Below are 19,903 nucleotides of genomic sequence, written 5' to 3'. Positions count from 1 at the left end.
GTGTGTGTGTGTGTGTGTGTGTGTGTGTGTGTGTGTGTGTGTGTGTGTGTTGGGTAAAGGAGAGTGGTGTGGAGAGGTTGCTGTAGGCTTAATGTAGGTGTCAAACACTTTTTAGTTAGAGCAGCTCAGAAGTCCTGTGGGGGGCTTCACAAGGCAGTAGATCCCCTTCCTTTGGACGGGGCAGAGAGGGAATTTTTGTTCTAAATGACCTCTAATGCCGGGTGCCTCCACCTCAGGGATTCTGTGATCTGTGCAGCCAGGGCCAATGCAAGAGGGGTAAGGCACCCCATGGCAGCAGGGGCAGCTTCTCAGGAGACCGTTGCAGGGAGGTGAGCAGGTGTGGAAGGGTAGTGAAGGAGGAAGCCCTAGGCCCCTGGTCCAGTATGGTGACTGTAAATCCCTTCGTGTCCCCAGGGATTTCTTTCTCTTTCTGCTTTCAGGGATCTCCTGACAAATAGGATCGAGAATTAGCAACTATGAGTTCCCCTTTGGCTTCACTTTCCAAGATTCGGAGGGTGCCTCTGCAGGCGGATGTCCAAAACACAGGGTAAGGAGGACCCAAGCCCCTTGCTGTTAGGCAGCCAGCATTCTCAGGTTAGACGGGTATGCTGGTTGGAGCTGGGTATGAGTGTGGAGCACAGATTCTGCTTCCTAAGCCTGATAAAGCTGAAAGAACTGTGGTCTGGGAGTTCTCCTGAGTTATGATTCTTGGTGGGCCCTATGAGTGATCTGCAGAGATTTCAACAGCCTCTCCTGGCTATCCTTCCTATGCTGAATGCTCCTCCTACCTGGAAAGTTCTGTCTACACCAAAACAGAACCCAAACATGGACATGTTCACGTTTGCTGGTATTAACAGCCACAAGAAAAGCTAACCCATCACCGTATCCCTCCTGGTACCTCACAGGCACTGGGACATTTTCACTGTGTCCTAGAGTTGTCTTTTGGAAGACTGGACTATACTCCCTCCGTCTGAGGCTAACCTCACCTCCCCCGGCCAGATGATAAGAGTGTCATGAAGCATTTAACATTGGTGTAGCACTTGATTGTTTTTCAAAGTACCTCAGTGATTATAACTCACAATTCTGTAAAACTTTACCTCTGTTTTCTCATATGATTCTCTCAATAAGTTCTGCCCACCCATTTTAGAGATAAAGAAACCAAGACTTAGTGAGCCTAAATGTGTTGCCTGCGGTCTGGGACTGGAACCCAGTGTGTCTGACGCCTATCCTCCCCATTTAGTGCCAGAGGCTTTGGGTCCCCTCCTCTCGTTGACTGCCCAGTATCCAGCTCACTGTGTTTTCTGTGGCCTGATGCCTTTCCTCTCTTGTATATGCTTACTTGATTCTTATGCCAGTCTTCCCCAAGGAAGGGAAGGTAGGCATCATCTCTCATTTTACAGAGCAAGAAGTCCAGACAGGACACGTGACCTGTTCCCACAGCAAACCTTCCTCAGGTGGAGATCTCCTGACATGTTTGCTGCTTTTCAACTCTTTCCCTTGTTCTTTTAGATGTCTAAGAGCAAACCAGGGATAGGCTGCCAAACCCCCAAATCAGTCCTGTTTTTGTACAGCCCCCCAGCTGTGTGGTGTCCCTTGGGGTGGAGGCACTGGCCCGTGCTCCTGAGGCAGAAGGAAGGAATTGGCCTCCACCTCTCCTTCCCAGTTCCTTTGGATCTAGGATCAGGGAGCCACTGACCAGTGGGCCAGGGTGGGGGCCTTCTGCTGACTCCCCCTGCCCCAGAGTGTGGCCATTTCTAACCAGCATTTCCTTTTTGCCCTTTTGGGTTTCCAGGAGGCGATCGTTGCCTTCTCGGATGAAAGTCTTCGGTGGTGAGTGTCTGCCCAGCTGTAGCCGCTCTTTATCTTCTTGCCCTGGATGCTGCTTAGGGTAGACTAGATGAACAAAGGAAAATAAAATGGAATGGAGACTAACAGCCCCTTCCCTCTACCCTTCATGCTGGTGGTTGTGGGAGGCTGGAGTTGTTGGGGGTTGGGGAGGGGACTTCAGTCGCTGCCTCTCCGCCTGAATTATTTGCCAGCGGGGCTGACTGATGCTGCTCTAGGCTCCCTTCTGGCTCCCATCTCCTCCTGTCCCTATCATGTTTCCCTTCTCCCTCCCTCCCCCCCCCAGTCTTTTTCTCCAGGGTCCAGTTAGTCACCTATCTGCAAACCCCCTTCCATGGGATGATTGGGTGCCCTTCTCTACAGAAATCCTTCGTCCCATCCCCCCTCATTCAATTTGACCCCCTCAATGTGCCTGTTACTTCCTTGTTCTCCCCAATGCCCTCAAGCTTCTGCCTCGGTCTCCTCTGATGGTCATTTACTCCTCCAGCCCTTTGTCAGTTTAGGATGGACTAGACAGGAAAAATTACTGATTGAGTTCCTAATCCTGCCCTGCATTGTGTCCTCCTTTTGAAAACCCCTGCTGGACTCCCTGTTTTATGGTTTTCTAGCTCCATTCTTGACCGTTCCATCCAGGGACTTCCTTCTCCCCACCTCCCTGTCATCTCAGGCCCTCCCAGGAGCTGGCCTGTATGACTCAGAAGAAAATCCCCAAGTTCAGCTTTGGCAGATTCCTGGCATCCCCCTCACCCTACCAGCCTTCTCAAGAATGACTGTTCTATAGGAACCCCTTTTGGAGATGAATGTTCAATGCCTATCCAGTGGGCTGTCCCTCTGGCACAGTCACCTTGAGAGTTGGGTACAGCCCTTCAAGGAATCGGGTCCTCACCCTCTCTTTCCTTGGAAAAACCCTTATCACCTCTCTCCCCTTCCCCCACCCTAGCACCTTAAGCCCTGGCACAGTTTGGGTTCCAGAGTTTGCATCCTCCCCGCTCCCCCCCATTAAAAATAACCTCGTACTTTTGGGTCTACAGAGGATGAGGATGATTTGTCAAGTGATGGACTGAATTCAGAACAAAGAATTCCAGGCCCTGGATGTGCCAGAGAAAAACCCTTCCTTCTTGGAAGACCTGGTAAGAGCTCCTGTCTGCCTCTGGAGGTGCCAGGATAATAATGTAGGTGGTCAGAGCTGGAAGTATACACCTGATCTTTAGCAGCCCTGACCAGCAGCCTTCCTGCCTCTGCATTCTTGGACGGCTCTAGGTGTTAGAAAATGCTAATGTCCACCTATTGGGTGGGAAGGGTAAAGGAATAAACATTTATTAAGCACCTAAACACTTTTAAAAGAATATTATCTCATTTGATCCTCACAACAACCCTGCAAAGTAGATGTTGTTATGATCTCTATTTTACGTCGAAGAAACTGAGGCAAGCAGAGGTTAAATGACTTGCCCAAGGTTGCACAGCTAGTAAGTGTCTGAGGCTGGATTTAAACTCGAGTCTCTGACTCCAGGTTCATTATTCTATCCACTGAACCACCAGCTGCCTTTACCATTAGTTCTAGGTCTACCCCCTGGGGTCAAGCAGAATAAATCTGATCTTTTTTCCACTTGAAGAAGAAAAGTGGGCACTCCTAGAAGATTTCTGGGGACTTTCCCTCCTGAGTCTAGCTGTTGTTCCGTCTCCCTGGAGTGGAGGAGGAAGGGCCTGCAGGTCTCAAGAAGGGCTTGGTGCTGGTGGGCTGCAGGGTTTAGGGTGGGAGGATTAGAAGGAGACAGACTGGTTCTGCACAGGCCTCAGGCAGGGAAGCCTAGCATGAATCTTAATGGGTGTAGTAACACTTGCTGTAGCTTTGTTATGCATCTGTGTATCTCAATCCCAGCTATTCTGGGTATGATGGAGGATAAAGGAAGCAGGGACATTATCCCTGGTCCAGGATGGGGTGACTAGCCAAGTGGCCAGGTAAACTTCTCTGGCACTTCTAGTGAGATTGGTCACGTTGTATATGAAAACACTGAGGGTACAGGGGCAGGACAGGTTGGCGTGCGGAGCTCAGCAGCTCACCACCTCTGTTTCCTGTAGGTCCCAAGCATATACCCCAAAGCACCCTGGGAAGCCTTATCGTGTTTAGGTCTCACCCTTTTAGGAGAGCCTTGAATCTATTTTCTTGCCCTCTAAATGGAGTATTATAGCTCCTCAAGGAAAGCCAGGAAGTTAGGCTGTGGATGTGAGGAAGCAGCTGCTGAAGGCCACGGTTTGGGCTTTCTCTTGTCCCAGGACTACCAGGCACACAGCACCTCAAAACTGGGAGAAATCTGTAGTGCTGCCATTTTGAAGGCTAGCCCTCAGGAGGAGAAAAAGAAGAGATGAAAGGATCTGTTGGGTCACAGAGATGTAGGATTAAGGGGTTCCTCGGTATTTTCCCCTCTGTGTCTGGGTGGTCTCCCTTTGCTGTAGGTGTTTTCCAGACAAATCCTGTGTGTTCTGGGTCGTGCTGCTGGGCTGTAGGAGGTCTGAGCCAGAGAGGGAACGCCTGAAACTTTAGTAGGGCAAGAAGGTCAGCCACAGCTGGGTTCTGAGCCATTCATTCACCCAACCTCCATGAAAGGTACAGTGCCAGGCACCGGGGACCCAAAACAGAAGAAGAACAAGCTAGTCTTTCTAGCGTGTTTGATGACCTACAAAGCACTTTACAAATACCATCTCATTTGATCCTCACAACAATGGTGGGGGCAGAGGCTGTTAGTACTCTTATTTTACAGAGGAGGCATGACAGATTCTCCACTTGAGAAACTTAACATGTATTGAAGTAAAAGACACAAGATACTAATAGCTATGTGACTGATGGTTGTGAAGTGCCCTCCCAGCATTCTCCTGCACAAGCAAATCCAGAGCTAAGATCAGCTGTGTCCACAGTTCATATAAGATCATTTCATAACTTTTATTGATGTTTGCCTCATTCTGGTGTAGGTTGTATCCAGGAAAACTAGCAATTATTCCACAAATCCTACCCTCACGCCTGCTTGCCACAGCAAACCCTTTGATGAGACCCCTGCTCTAACTCTCCACACTTGGGCCATTCCCAGAACACTGTTGAGGACCAGAACTCCCAGCCTTCATAGGCAATCCATACACCCCTGTCACTACCTTTATGCTGTAAGCATACAACCACAGCAGTTACTGCCTCTCCCATGCTTGTCACACCAAGGCAGTCCCTCCAGTCACCTAATACCACAGACAGTAGGCCTCTGGCCACTTCCTGACACCCTTACACACTCTTCCATCATGGAATGGCAATCAATCTCCTTTGCAGTCTTCCCCACAACAGCAAGAGTTTGAGACAGAATTATCCCCACAAGTGTGACACACCTGTGTTTGTGTTCCCTTCTGTAGCATCCCAAGCTTCTGACAGATTCAGGAGCGTATTAAGTGTAAAGGAGAGAAGGAGGCACAATGAATGCTGTGAGACATTTGAGGCAAGAAAAGTAATTTTCATCTGTGCAGTTTCAGAGAAGGCTTAATGGAGGATGTAGCACCTGAGTTCCACTTTGAAAGGAGTGAGGATATGAGATTTGAGTGGGAGGCCTATTTCAGGCATGGGGGATAGTGTGCATAAAGGCAGAGATATGGGAAAGGGCAGAACACTCTGCCATGTAGATCATAAGCCTGGATAGGCAGGTTAGATTGTGGAGGGCCCTGAATTCCAATGTCATGAATTTATCCTCTGTTGGGCAATGGAAGGCCCCTCGAGGCTTTTGAGTCAAAGGGTGATATAATCAGAATTTGGAAGATCGCTAGGGCAATAGTGTGAAGGATGGTTGGGAGAAAAGAGAATGGAGGCAGGAATACCAAAGTTTGAAGGCTAATATAATGGCCTAGGAAGGAATAGGGAGTGGACTCATGATTTCATTGATATTTCCTGATAAAGAATTCCCTTTTCCACTGCAGAGTGGCACTTTCTAAGAAGTGCCTAGCCCAGCGCTTCTTAAACTGTGGGTCACAACCTCATGGGGTTCAAGAAGCGCCGAAGGGGTCAAGAATGGCAAAAGTTTAAGAAGCCCTGCCCTCGACCACTGTGAGGCTAAGTGATTTGCCCAGGGTCATGCAGCCAGTATGCGGTAGTCAAGCCAGTTGTCTCTCCACTGGGGCTCACTGCCTCTCATAGCCTAAGCGAGAAGAGACTTAAAAACTTCCACAGTTAGGGCTGGAGAAGTTGACAGGAAGAGATTTACTTGACGGTGTACAAACCATCATACCATACCAGGAAGGTTTACTTGATGGCTGGGCAGGGGGTAGGGAGAAGTGGGTGCGTGGATGGGCAGAATTGATGGGATTGGATTAAAGGGTCTCTGGGAGCTTCCTATCTGATGGCAGAGACAAGATACAGTCCCAAGAAAGGAGGGACAAGTACGGATTATTGAAGTGCTTGGGGGAAGCTGGGGAAGAGAGAGGTGACCGATTAAATCTTGGATGAAACTAGTCAAAGTTTGGAAGAGGGGGAAGGATACGGGAGGTGACAGCTCTACTTACTGTCTTCTGCCCTTGTCAGACAGCACCTGGAGAATGACAGACATAGCATTTCAGGAGTGGGCTTGAGTGGGTGGGTTGGGGCTTGAAATCGTGCCGGGCTCGTGTGGGCTGAAAAGAACTGGAGGAAATGTGGTGTGATGAAAAGGGCGCTAGATTTGGAGTATGGAAGCCCCACTTCAAGTCCCTGATCTTCTGCTTAGCTATTTAATTGTGGGCAAACAGAGCCTCAGTTTCCTCATCTGTAAGTTGGGTAAAATAATATAAGCACCGCCTGCCGCATAGGAAAGCACCTTGTAAGCCTTCCAGTGCTATAGAAATGGGAATTATTACTAGTATTGAGTTCCAATTGTAAAAGAAAACATAAGCGGTGGGAAGAGAATGTGTCTGCAGCCTTGCTGTCATGTTGGAAAAGTGCTCTGATGCTCATTCTGCTTGACCTCAGATGGCAGAACCAGAACCGGGGGCTGGAAGTACCAGGAAGACAATTTGATTCTCTTTTAAAGCAGTTTCCTCCACCAAGCAGGGCTGTCCAAAGTGGAGTAGGCTCCTTCCCCATCATTTGGGGCATACCAAGGGGACCTGGCGGGCATTTGTAGGAAATGGGATTCCTGCTTCCCCTTTTTTAGTAAATTGCCACAGTCCCCTTTAGGGCTGAGATTCTGTGATTCTTAGTGGACTGGGTATTCCAGGGTGACCTGAACTTCTAGGAAGTCTAATGAATAAGGACGAGGCAGCAGATCTGGACACCCCTGAGGCAGGGCTGGGGGTGTGGAGTCCCAGAAGATGGAGGCCAGGCAATGGTTAAAGGGTCTCAAAGCCTAGCCTCAGCTTCCCAGCCCAAGGTTCTCTCCACTTGACCTCTTCTCCGTGGTGACGCATTGCCTTCTCCCTCCTCTCTGTGCACGCCATCTATTCCAGACACTTTGTGAATGTCATTCTACCTTGAGCCCTTTAGTGGGATGGAGACCTTGAGTTTTTAGCAGAGGGTAGGGCTGGGGTGGGGGGCAGATCACCAGGAAGCTGAAGGGTCATTTAAGAAGCAGAGGGTCTAGTCATGGAGATAAGTAGAGCAAGGACATAGGAGGATCAGTAAGGACCTGGGGATCAAATCAAGGGCGGGAAGGTCAGTCAGGACTGGGAGAATCAGGTCTTAGGCAGTCAATAGGTAGTTCATCTCCAGGGCATTCAGGAGGTGACTGCTGGCATTGGTTAATTGAGGCTGGGGGGGTCAGTCTCAGGGTGGTCAGTGGCTACCTGGGTGAGTCATTCAAAAGCTGGGCATACTCTCTCTTTGGGTATCAGAAACCTTAGGAGCTTGGTGGAGTTGGGAGGAGAAGCGTCCACTCATTTCCTAAACACATGGGCCCCCACCTCAGTTCTTCAAGCCGTGGCCTTAAGTCATTTTTTGCCAGGGTCCCTGTCCCATGACGTGGGCCTGGCCTCCTCTCTGGTGAAGAGGTTAACTGGGCTGGAACAAAAGGTGAAGAAGCAGGCTGAAGAAATCAACTTCAAGGTACTGGGCCCAGGCTGAACCAGCCACTGTCTGCTAGGCCATGGGTGGTTCCAGATGAGGCTAAAAAGGCATTCAGCCCCTGTAGGAAGCCCCCGACACATGGGATCCTGGCAACCCAGCCGTTCAGCGGGAGGCTTGGGCATCTTCCTTTTTGCTGTATCCCTGTCTGGGGTGTTTGGAAACTGGGGCCTCCATGACCCTGAGCCATGGCAACTGGGTTCCAATGGCTTTGTTCTGCCACTCATTCCGGAATCTCAGTCTCTATATTTCTGGGCCGGGAAGGAATCACCAGAGGCTTCCCAGAGGCACCATTCCCAGCTTCCTGAGTGCCAGGAACCGGTCTGGGGCTGATGTTGGTGCCTTGGTACTGCAGGACCGGTGGATCAAAAGCCTCAAGTTGAAAATCAAAAGCCTGCAGCCAGACAAAGGTAATAGAATTCTCTGGCCAGAGTCCTGGCCTGTTGAACTTCCCCTCCCGCTCCCAACTCCAGCCCCAGCCGGAGGGGCTCACAGTTCTGAAAAAGAGACACGTCATCCCTGCCTTGAAGAGCCACCAGGTGGGAGGGGAGCCGGGACACGCAGACCCAAAACACACCGCATGGGACAATATGACCGTTGTGTAGGGTGCCCAGAGGGCAGAGCTAGGAGGAGTGGGAGGCAGTTGGACAGAGGCAGCTTTAGGCTTCATGATGTCAGCAAAGTTTCCTCCTAGAGCATTCCAAAAACAGAATGGGCTTCAGCAGAGGATGAATACCCTCACCTTGTCGGAAGTAAGATCATATGGAGGATTCTTGGTCAGATGTGGAGCAGGTGGTTGGGGGTGGTAGGGTTGGGATGGGCAGGAGTACGGGAGCACCAGCCGGGGAAGAGCACTGGGAGATGGCCATGGGTAGGCTGAGGCTCTGAATCACCGGGACCCTCGATACAGGGCGTCCTGTGAGTCTTCAGCTCAGAAGTATAAATGCTACATCCTTAGAAAAACAACTTGGAGAAGATGATTTAAGGCTTCAAAATATTGGTATTATTCAAATTCAAGATAACTGCTGTCTTGTTCTATGTATAGTTAATTTTTGGACTTTGTAAACACTTTTATCAGCTGTGGCTCCGTGACTGAAATGATTACATTTGCAATTCTCACCTTAAGATCCTAAGAACGAATTTTGACACAGACGTCCAGCTTTGACTTTACCCCATAAGAAAAAGTTTAATGGAGCTAGATCAGGTGACCCAGGCGGTCAAGCAAGAGGACATCCTGTGTGGATCGACTAGTTTGAGAAAATGCCATCAGGAAACTGTCATGCACAATGCATAATCACAGGCTGCCCTGACTTGTTAAAATTAAAATCTTGTTATTCAAAATTCACAAAACTAATAAGTGTGAAAGAAATTTAAATAATTAAACTTACAATGGTGGGAGTAAAGTTTGTAGCATTTATACTTCTGATATTATTAAGACTTATAACTGCAGTAAGACTTTGGAGGCCCCCTGTATGTGGAGGTGAGGCATGAGTCTGGGCAGTGTATCAGCAGTTGGAGAGAAGTCCTTTGAAGGGGAGCAGGTAACCAGACTATTCACTGTCCTCCCTTGAGGCCCTGGTTGGAGAAGCCCTATGGGAAAGCTTCCTGGAGACATTATTGTTTAAGATCCACGAGGTCTGCTTGGAAATGTCCTCTCTCTCCTCATTGCTGTCATCTTCCCAGGTCACTATTGCAACGTCCTCAATTATGTTAGTACCTATTTTACAGTCTTTCTTTTCATCCCAACTCCTAACATAACCTTCTGGAACTTCAACATGCATGTTAAGGAGCCATTTAGCCAGCTGACTTCTTAATTCCTCCATTTCAGTGACCCTCTCCACCCCACTTTAATTCCACACCAGCATGGTCCCACATCCAGCCCCAGTCAATTCCTAAACTGAATCACATCTAAGATCTAACTTTCAAAGTCTGACCACAAGCTCCTCTCTTTCCTTTCCACCCATTCTCATGCACATGAAACCTACTTACTCTTCTTATCATGACCTCTGACTCCTCTTGTCCCCATCCCCTGCTTTGGCTTCACTTTTAATCTAATGCCCATTTATTGATTTAATATAACACCCATTTAGTGCATTGTCAAACATTGGAATGTTTCACTAGAATTCCTTGCCCCCCTGACTATTAGCTCTTCTTGACCTGGAAATCCTTGGGCAATAGTCACTACCTGAGCTCTCTGCTCCTGCTTTGGGCCTTGTGAAGCATAGCCAGAGAAAACTTCAGAATCAAGGCAGCTGCTTCATCCATTACCCATTGATGTCATATCATTTTAGCTGAGCCGTTGTTGTTGTTTGACATTTCTACCTCCCTCAACTCCTTGTTTTGTTTACTATATTGTCTGTTCTTTGAATCAACCAAACATTTATTAAGAACCTGTTGTGTCCTGGGGACAGAAAAGCAACAGTGAAAGAAGTAATCCTGGCCCTCAAGAGCCTTCATGTCCAATAGGCAGTTGTTGATAGAGGCCTGGAGCTCTGGAGAGATACTGGGACTGGGTAATATGGAACTGGGAATTATGTACATAGAGATGATAACTGACCCCAGGGGGCTAAAGAGGTTACCAGGTGAGAGTGTGCTGAGAGAAAGAGAAAGAAGGAGAGGAAAAGAGGAGTGGCAAGGAGAGGAGAGGGCCCAGCACAAAGTTTATAGCAGATCACCCAACCACCTACTTCTCTGAGATCTCTTAGCCCCTCAAAATTTCCAGGTATCATCAACTATCCTTTCCTTCTCCCCTCTGGTCACAGAAGAGATGTCTCCACATCTTCTTCAATTTCTCCACCACAGTTCCCTTTTTGTTGACAAATCTGATGGTCTTTTCTCAGGCTTCATCTTCTTGACTTCTCTGCTACATTTGACCCTGTTAAGTCCCACCTCCTCTTAGGTTCTCTCTCTGCTCTGGATATTTTTTTTTTTTTAGTAAGGCAATCCTTCTGACTCTAAGATCAGAGCTCTATCCACTGAGCCACCTAGCTGCCCCCCTGATCTTCTGCTCTCTTCTGCTTCCCCACCTACCCATTCAATCCCTCCTTCCCAGCCTCCTTTGCTCTCCCGTTGTTGTTCTTCTTCTTCACTGATTCCTCATCCTTTTCATGACCCCTTGAGCCCTTAACACTGGTGTCTCTCAAGGCTTCTTCTCGGTCTCTGGGTCCTTTCCCTTGGCAGTCTCGTTCGCTGCCATGGCTTCTGCTGGCCCTTCTATGCAGGTGGCTCCCAGCCCTGACCTATCTGCTGAACTCCGGCCCCACAGTTCTCTCAGCCATCAGAGCACATACATTTCAACATTCTCTTACTACCTCAAACTCAGCATGTCCACAAAAGAGCTTATTTCCCCCCATGAGTCAATTCCTACTTCTGACTTCATCATTTCTGTCTCTGACACTGCTGATTTACTCCATCTCCTAGGTTCGTATCTTTGGGGTTATCTTTGGCCCTCTCCCTGAGTTCTCCTATGTAGTCACTTACCAAGTCCTAACAATTCTCCCTCTTTCACATCAACTCTCTCTTTTTCAGTTGCTTTTGCCCAAGTAGAAAATATATTTTTTACCAGCCACCGAGATGATTGCAACATCTTCCTCTCCTTGGGCTCTAATTCTCTTCTCTCTCTACTCTTTCCCTTCTCCATTTCAGTCTTCTACTTTCCAAATGAACTGTAATGAGCAGTAACTGCCCCTGGGATAAATCTAATTGGGGGATGGGAGCATAGTCTGACTACAGTTGGGGTGGGAGCCAGGGCAATCCATCCCACAGAGGTTGGGCAGTACAGTGATGGGACTGCTGGCTGCCTCAGGGAGGAACCTGGCCCTTCTGTGGGAGAGGCTCCATTTGCTAGGCTCTGCTCTGACTGTTAGAATAATCTTTTCCTTATGTAGATCTGATCATATCGCTCTTTTATTAAATAATATTTAGTGCATATGTCTAGTGAATAACCACTGAATAACATTCAACCGTTTGTTTTGCCTTGCATTTGAGGCCCTCTACAATTTGGCCCCACTCCACCTTTCCAGCTGAATTTCATATTAAGGCCTTTCATGAACTTAGCTTGCCAGTCAAATTGGACCACTCTCTGTCCTGTGAATATGCCCTGTGATTTTCCCCCTCCATGCCACTGTTCATGATGTTCCTTATGCCTCTAGTGCCCTGCAATCTCCTCATTGCATGCTGAATTTCTATTCACACATTAAGGTTGACCCAAAATGGGTCTTCCCCATATGGCCTCTTCCATAAAGTCTTCCCTAATCCCACTATGGGTTATTAACAACCTTTTACCTTAGATCTCATGTAGTACTCTGCTCTGAACCTAACACACTTAACACATAATATTGTGTCTTCTAATTGTGTGTTTATTTCTTATCCATGTCTCATTGAAACTTTATACCTAACCCAGGGCTTGGCACATAGTAATCATTTAATAAACATTTTTTGTATGAATGAATGACTCAGCAGAATTTAAAGAATGCACAACTAGCAGGATTAGTTCACCCCAAAATTTGGAATGGAATGTGGAATTCTTTTGTTTGGGGTGCTGTACAAAATCTCATTCTAGGTTGGTCCTGACCCTTGAAAGTGTCTCCTTGGGCAGCACTTGAAAGCCCAACATTGTTGGCCAGGGAGGCTACTCTGAGCCCTGCATCTCTGCTCTAGTCGGGGGGGACCCCCTGAAACCATCCTATCTTTTCCAGAAGATCAAAGAAGTTTAACTCGTACAGAAGAACTGGAAGCCAAGTGTCAGCACCTTCAGAATCAGGTCCATGAAATGGAGGTGAGACAGATAAAGGCAGGGAGGAGACGGGCCCCTGAACACAACTGAGGAGAAGGCTTTGGGGTATCTCTCAGTGGCCATGGCAGCTACAGAACTCAGAGATCATGTGGGGTTTTTTTAAGCCTCTTTTCCATCTATTTATCACTCCTAGTAGACCATCACTCATCCACACAGGATTCCAATCCTAGCTCTGATCCTAGCTACCTGTGTCACCTCTCTAAATCTGTTTCTGTATCTGTAGAATGAATAGGTTGGACTAAGTTATTTCTAAGCTCCCTTCCATCTCTAAATCCTATGAAATTAATGGAGCTCCTGACTTGGTATCTCGTGCCCATGCCGATGCTTATGTAAACAACAGCTGTCACCATCATCATCATTCTCAGAAACCCCTAGAAGAGACCCTGCCTTTTCCTTTGGTCACAATTTAGCTGGAAGGAAGCAGTGAGATATAGTGGAAATGACCTGGCTCTTAGAGTCAGAGACATTTCATGGATTCAAATGTTGGTCCTGAAATGTGGGAGCTCTGTGACATAGGCGAGCCACTGGCCATCTCTAAAATATCCATGCTCAGGGACATCACTTGTGTCGTGCCTCTTACTGCTATGAGGGAGGCCAGACTTTGTCAGCCTTAAAGCAGTGGGTAAAGGTAAGCCGTTATCATGAAACGACCACCTCTCACTTCCGCAGATTGATTACCTTATGAAGGCAGTGCCTAATTGCCAATGTCATATCCTAGTTTAGAGCCAGGAAGACACAGCCCCAGACCTCAGCCCTGGCTGCAACATCAGCAGACTCCTCTTGTGGCAGAGACAGCCTTAACCTTCCTTTCACCTCTTATTTCCTGGTGCCTCGTTCAGCCAGGCAGCGCATGCCCCATTTAAACCCCTGTCGTGTGGCTTCTGGCAGTACCCCTCCCTCAAGGAGAGGAATTGGTTGGGGGAACGGGTGGGAGGCCGACATCTAGTCCTGGAGTGGTGTGTTTTCCCCCTTTTCCCTCCCTATTTCTGTGCTGGAACTCAGGATAGGAAGATAGGAAACTTGCATTTGATTCTCAGCTCTGTCAGGAGGTCTAACCTGCTGTATGATCTTAAGCAAATCATTCCTCCTTGCTGGGCCTCAGTTTCCTTATCTGTGAGAAAAGAGGGTTTGACCAGATAATGATCTCTAACAGCTTTCTCAACTAGTAATAACAGCTCATATTTTTGTACTACTTTATAACTTACAGTGTGACATGCATCCTTTATTTTATTTGCTCTTGAGATCGAGGTAGAGCAAGCATTGTTATTTCCATTTTACAGATGAGAAAACTGAGACTCAAAGTGAAGTGACTTGCCCTAGGTAACACAATTAGGAAGTCAGAGCCAGGACTTGAACTCAGGTCTTTTGGCTCCAAATTCAGTGTTCTTTCTACCACTGAGGTTAGGTTAGAGGTGGTTAGGGTGGTCAGGGAAGCAGGACGAGGAGCCACGGCTTCACAACTCTGTCTTTGATTTGGATGCAAACTTGTTACTCACTGAATCATGAAATCGGTAACCTTCACTGCCCCTTCCCTTCTTGGGTGTCTCTCGTGAAAGAAGCCTAGCTAACAGCAGTCTTCCTCTGTGTCCTCTTTTTTCCTGCTCAGCGATTTCTGAATGACTATGGACTGGAGTGGATAGGAGAACCATCAGAGACTGAGATGGAGATGGAAACAGACTTAGAGGCAGAGAAGTGGATGCTCAAAAAACTCTGGAAGCCAGGTAGAGTGGGGCCTTAAGACAGCCGTTCCTTGACTCCAAGCAGGTGACCCTGTGCCTCGGGGTGACATGCATCCCCTCTCTGGGACTTAGTTTCCTCATCTGTCAAATGAGGCAGTTGGCTGATGAGGATACTTCCCCGCTCCAAAACTCTGTTATTTCATGATTTAGTCATCTCTAAGGTCCCTATATTCTAGATTTTAAATGTCTCCCAGCTCCACTACTCTGAGGTAGCTTCCAACTCTGCCATGCTACGGTCTTAGTTCTTACTAGTTCTGATATTCTGTGTTCTGTGAGCCCTTCCAATTGAAATGTTCGGTGATGTTACGACTTTATTTTGCTTTCATACTCTGAAATGCGATGGGAATGGTATGGGAATGGCCTTGAGTCAATATTTCTTGCCCATCAAATGACGTGTTTTTCATCTCTCATCTGATTTTCCTTCTGTCCATCCCCTTCCTCTCTTGTCTTGACCCTGTACTCAGGACTCTCATCCTTACCTTTAAAAAATTATTTTTTATTATTATGAAATTGACAAATATCAACTATTTGTCCCTACAAAGAACAGAAGAGAATCGCATAATGAAACCATAAATCTGCACTATGTATTGTTGTTTTTTTAAAAAAAAAATTTCAGAGTTATCATGTTAATTCCAAAACTGCTCTGCTTGTCAGTGTCTCTTTCTGAATTTTCTTCTGCACTCTTCTATTTATTGTTTTTCTTCTATTTATTTTTAAAAGTGATTCATTGACATTTGTTTGTTTTCTTCCTTTTTTTAAAGGATGATTATCATTATTCTCTTCCCACGCTTCTCTTCCCCCAAATAAAAGCCCTCCCTTGTAAGAAATAAATGTAATCATCCAAAACAAATCCACACATTTGCCATGTCTGAAGATGTGGGCATCATCTTGCATCTGTGAGTCCATTAGCACTTTGCCAAGAGGGGGGAAGCAGGATTCCTTATTCATCTCATGGAGTCATGATTTGCTATTCATCAGGATTCTTAAAGCTTTCATAGTTGTTTTCCTTTACAATGTTGTAGTATGTAAATTGCTCCACTTCTGCTCACTTTACTCTGCATCAGTTCATACAAGTCCTTTGAGGTTTCTCTGATTCTGTCCTTTTTGTCATTTTTTATGGAGCAATAACATTCTATTACATTCATATGCCATAATAGCTAATCCCCAGTTGATGGACACTGACTTTGTTTCTAGTTCTTTGTTCTAACAAAGAATGTTGCTATAAATACTTTTTTTTACATATGGGTCCTGTCCCTCTTTCTTTGGGGTATAGGCCTAGTCATGCTATCACTGGGTACCAAAGGGTATGCACAGCTGAAGTATTTTTTGAATATAGTTCCAAATTGCATTCCAGAACGTTTAGAGCTTCTCACAGTTCCATGACAGCGCCTTTGTGTGCTTGTCCTCTCAAAGCTGCCCTGACAATTGTTTCCTTTTTTGGTCATCTTTGCCAATCAAATGGCTTTGAGGTGGAACCTCAGAAGGTTGGGTTTTTTTTAAAACTTTTTTTATTCTGAACCAAAAGCAAAAAAAAAAAAAATGAACATTTCCATCTACATGTCAAAATACACAGAGAAGATTGTATGGAAAGCCTTGAATCTTCATTTCATACTGCTTGCTCTTTTTTAAAAAAAGATATAATACTTTCATACCTTACTTTCAAAATTGTCCTGTTTGTGCTTCCTTCTGAGCCTCCTTCTGTTCTCTTCTGTGCGTTTGAACAAGTTTTAACGGCTTTTTTTAACATTGTTTTTGTTACCTCCCTCCCTTCTATCCCCCACTCCAAATTAAAAATAGAGGAAAACCAACCACCCAGTCAGCCTTGTAACAAATAAGTAAAATAAAACAAAACATCCACACATGTGGCCTTGCCTCTCTCCCACTGCCCTCCAAGGTCCTTCCCATCTCCCTCAAACTCCCTCTCTCCTCATCTAAGAACACAAGAAAAACAAAACGTGTTACAGTCATTTATAGTCAATCAAAACAAGTGTCCACATTCGCTGTGTCCAAAAAGAGAGGTGTCTCTGAATTCCGAGTCCTTTACTTCTCTATTAGAAGGTGGGTAGCTGGTGTCCTCATTAGTCCTCCGGAATTCTGGCTGGTCATTCTGCTGATAAGAATTCAGCACAATAGTTTTCCAACACATTTATATACAATAATTTGGTTAGCCATTCCCCAGCTTATGGGCACTCCCTTGGACTCCCCTCCGTCGCCACTTCAGAAAGAGCTATAAATACTTTTGTATATCCTTGGAATTTGTTTTGCTCAGGACTCATCTTCCTCTTAATCTATACACCTTTTTATTCCTTCTCCAACTTTCCCCTTTCTCTCCTATTTAGTGAAATAGATGTGTGCATATTCATATGTGCCTGCAAATTCTTCCTTCTTTAAACCAGTTCAGATGAGTATGGTTATTGACATAATTGTCCCTTACCTTCCATTCCCTTTCCCCTTCTTCCCCTTTCTTTCCAATCTTTTCTTTTATTTTTATTAAATTTATTTATTTACTTTTAGTTTTCAACATTCATTTTTATAAGATTTTGAGTTCTAAATTTTCCCCCTCCTTCCCCTCCCCCATCCCAAAGACAGCATTCAATCTGACATAGGCTATACATGTACAATCACACAAAACGTATTTCTACATTAGTCATGTCATGAACGAAGAATCAGAACAAAAGGGAAAAACCATGAGAAAGAAATAACCAAAAGAGAGAGAGAGAGAGAAAGTATGCTTCGATCTGCATTCAGACTCCAAAGTTCTTTCTCTGAATGTGGATAGCATTTTCCATCACGAATCTTTCGGAGTTGTCTTAGATCCTTGCATTGCTGAGAAGAGCTTAGTCTAACAAAGCTGGTCATTGCAGGTTGCTGTTACTGTGTATAATGTTCTCCTGGTTCTGCTCACTTCACTCAGCATCAGTTCCTGTCATTCTTTCCAGGTTTTTCTGAGGTCTGCCTGCTCATCATTTCTTATAGCACAACAGTATTCCATTACATTCATATAACACAACTTGTTCAGCCATTCCCTAATCGATGGGCATCCCCTCAATTTCCAATTCTTTGCCACCACAGAAAGAGGTACTAGAAATATTCAATCTTTTCTTAAGACCATCAAGACATAAAAAACCATGCGCCAAACTTTGTCTAATTTGCCTCCCTCTATGTACCCTCATGATGGCACATGTGTCCTCTCCCCATATTTAAATGAAAGCAGTTTGTCCTTTCTCATTTTTCATTCATGTTGCCTTTTTAGGCTTCTCTTTACTCCTATGTTTAACTTTCATAATTTCTTTGCGGCTCTCATCTTTCCATCATGACTGCTTAGAAGTTCTTTACTAAAGAGTCGTTTTTTCTCCTTTAGGATTATGTATTCTGTATATTGCTGGGTAAGTTATTTTTGACTGAAGCCCATCTCCTTTCCCTTCTGGAATATCATATTTCAGGTGCTCTGCTGCTTTATAGTTGTGGCTGCTAAATTATATGTGATCCTGACTGTGGTTCCTTGGCATTGGAATTCTTTCTGTCTGCTTACAGAATTTTTTTTTTTTAACCTGGAAGCTCTGGTTTTTGGCTATGATGTTCCTAGGAGGTTTCATTCAGAAGGTAACTGGTAGATTCTTTCTATTTGCACTTTGTCCTCTGGTTCTAAGAGACCTGGGCAATTTTTAAGATTTCTTGAAATGTGATGTCTAGGCTCTTTTTTTTTTTTTTTTAAGGCAATTGGAGTTAAGTGACTTGCCCAGGGTCACACAGCTAGTAAGTGTCAAGTGTATGGTCTGAGGCTGGATTTGAACTCAGGTCCTCCTGACTTTAGGGCTGGTACTCTAACCACTGCCCCACCTAGCTGCCCACCCCACCCTCTTTTTTTTTTTTTTTTGAGTCATGGTGTAGAAAGTCCAATGATTTTTCTTCTTGATCTGTTTTCCAGGTCAGTTGTTTTTACTATGAAACACTTTACATTTTCTTTTGGGGTTTTTTTTTCAGCCTTTTGACTTTGTTTTAACATTTCTTGTTGCCTTCTATTTGATCCATTCAGATTTTCAGGGAATTTGTTGCTTGGGTAAAGTTTTGAACCTCTTCTGCCAAGCTGTTAATTCCTTTTCTAATTCTTCCTTCCATAGCTTTGATTTCCTTACCATTTTTTTTCCTCAGGCATTCTTATTCCATTTATAAAAACAGTTTTTTGTTTTTTAATCTTCCAAGCTGTGTTTTACTCTTGTAGATGTTTTGGAGTCATCCTTTTCTTCTATGTTTGTGTCCTGAGTGTCCCTACTGCTACAATAGCTGGTAATCATTCAAAATAGCTTTTTTGTTTGTTTGCTTGTTCTTCTAACCTCCTTCCTGACTTGGGGCTGGGTTCTGGGTCACTTCTGGAGGGAAGGCCTGGGCTGTGCTGTTGCTGCTTTCTTGGGGTGCTGAGTGTTGTGTTAGTTCAGGATCTCAGAGACAGCCTGGGGACCTGCAAGCTTTTGTTGCTCCCACAGAGGTCTGAGCCAGGGCAAAGTCTGATTGCTGCCTCGGTCGGACCTCTGCAAGTTTCTGACTTGGCCTTGGGTCTAAGCAAGAGGAGATGCTGCTTTTTCAGAGCTTCCAGTTTGGAAAGATCTATGGGTTTAAAGTGTCAGAATTTTAAGCTTCCCCTTTGGTCTGGGTTTCCTGCTTTGGTTATTTGGTAGACTGCCCTAGATACTAGATGTTCTGCTCTGAGCCTGGGGGCTGAGCCACGCCGCCGCCGCCACTGCCGCCACCGCTGCTGCTGGCTTCTCCACTGCCTCCTCTGTCAGTGCACTGCCCAGGCCTCCTACCTGGCAGCTCTGCTGTGGCCCCACTGTGCACAGGTCCCTTTCTCACTCTGCTCTGGACCTGCGATCCAGAACCCTGTGCCAGTGCCCTGGTGTGGGTCTGGGACCTTCTCTTGGTGCTTGTGTGTAGCCTCTCCCTGGATGCTGGAGGGCCCTGGGGGCCTCAGGCCCCTGCCCCAGTCCCTGTAGGCCTCTCTGTCTGCCTGTGCTGACCTGGGGGGACAAAAGACTCACTGTGACTTTTTTTTCTGGACTTCTCCATCAGCTGCATTTGGAGGAGTTGTAGACTCAGCTTCCTGCTCCTCTGCCATCCTGGCTCCTCCATCAGCCCGTATTTCTCAGCATTCTCTGAAATTGTCTCCTTTATCCTTTATTACAGCACAGTAATAGTCCATCATTTTCAGATGCTGCAATCTGTTCAGTCCTTCCTCAATTTATAGACAACCCTTTAATTTATGTCTTTTTTTCCCTTTTGGTCCCCCCCGCATTTCAGGATCAGGAAGTTTGTTTTGCTTTTGAGTGTCCCCCCCATAGTGTCTTCTCTCTTAACCTTCCCCTCCAACCCCAATCCCTGTTTATTTCTCTGTTTTGCTTGATAACGGATCTACAACAAACTCTGTGTGTGTGTGTGTGTGTGTGTGTGTGTGTGTGTGTGTGTGTGTGT

At 46.0% G+C, this 19,903-nt stretch overlaps 1 protein-coding gene across 10 annotated transcripts in view; it reads left to right on the top strand.

Annotated features, from left to right (window-relative positions):
* UBXN11 (UBX domain protein 11) overlaps nucleotides 1–19,903 on the top strand; it is a 32,691-nt gene that overhangs the window by 4,485 nt on the left and 8,303 nt on the right. For 3 of the 10 annotated variants that reach the window (XM_027864842.1, XM_027864840.1, XM_027864846.1), the window contains exons 2-8: nucleotides 441–547; nucleotides 1,793–1,830; nucleotides 2,877–2,975; nucleotides 7,785–7,885; nucleotides 8,259–8,313; nucleotides 12,601–12,680; nucleotides 14,305–14,419. In XM_027864842.1, the coding sequence (XP_027720643.1) occupies nucleotides 477–547; nucleotides 1,793–1,830; nucleotides 2,877–2,975; nucleotides 7,785–7,885; nucleotides 8,259–8,313; nucleotides 12,601–12,680; nucleotides 14,305–14,419 (559 nt within the window). In that variant the 5' untranslated portion in view covers nucleotides 441–476. The other 7 variants (XM_027864844.1, XM_027864841.1, XM_027864843.1 and 4 more) reach the window with 7 other exon arrangements.

Source organism: Vombatus ursinus, unplaced genomic scaffold, assembly GCF_900497805.2.
Source record: "Vombatus ursinus unplaced genomic scaffold, bare-nosed wombat genome assembly UNPS02014777.1, whole genome shotgun sequence".
Lineage (NCBI taxonomy): Eukaryota > Metazoa > Chordata > Mammalia > Diprotodontia > Vombatidae > Vombatus > Vombatus ursinus.
This window is presented reverse-complemented; position numbering and strand designations above follow the sequence as displayed.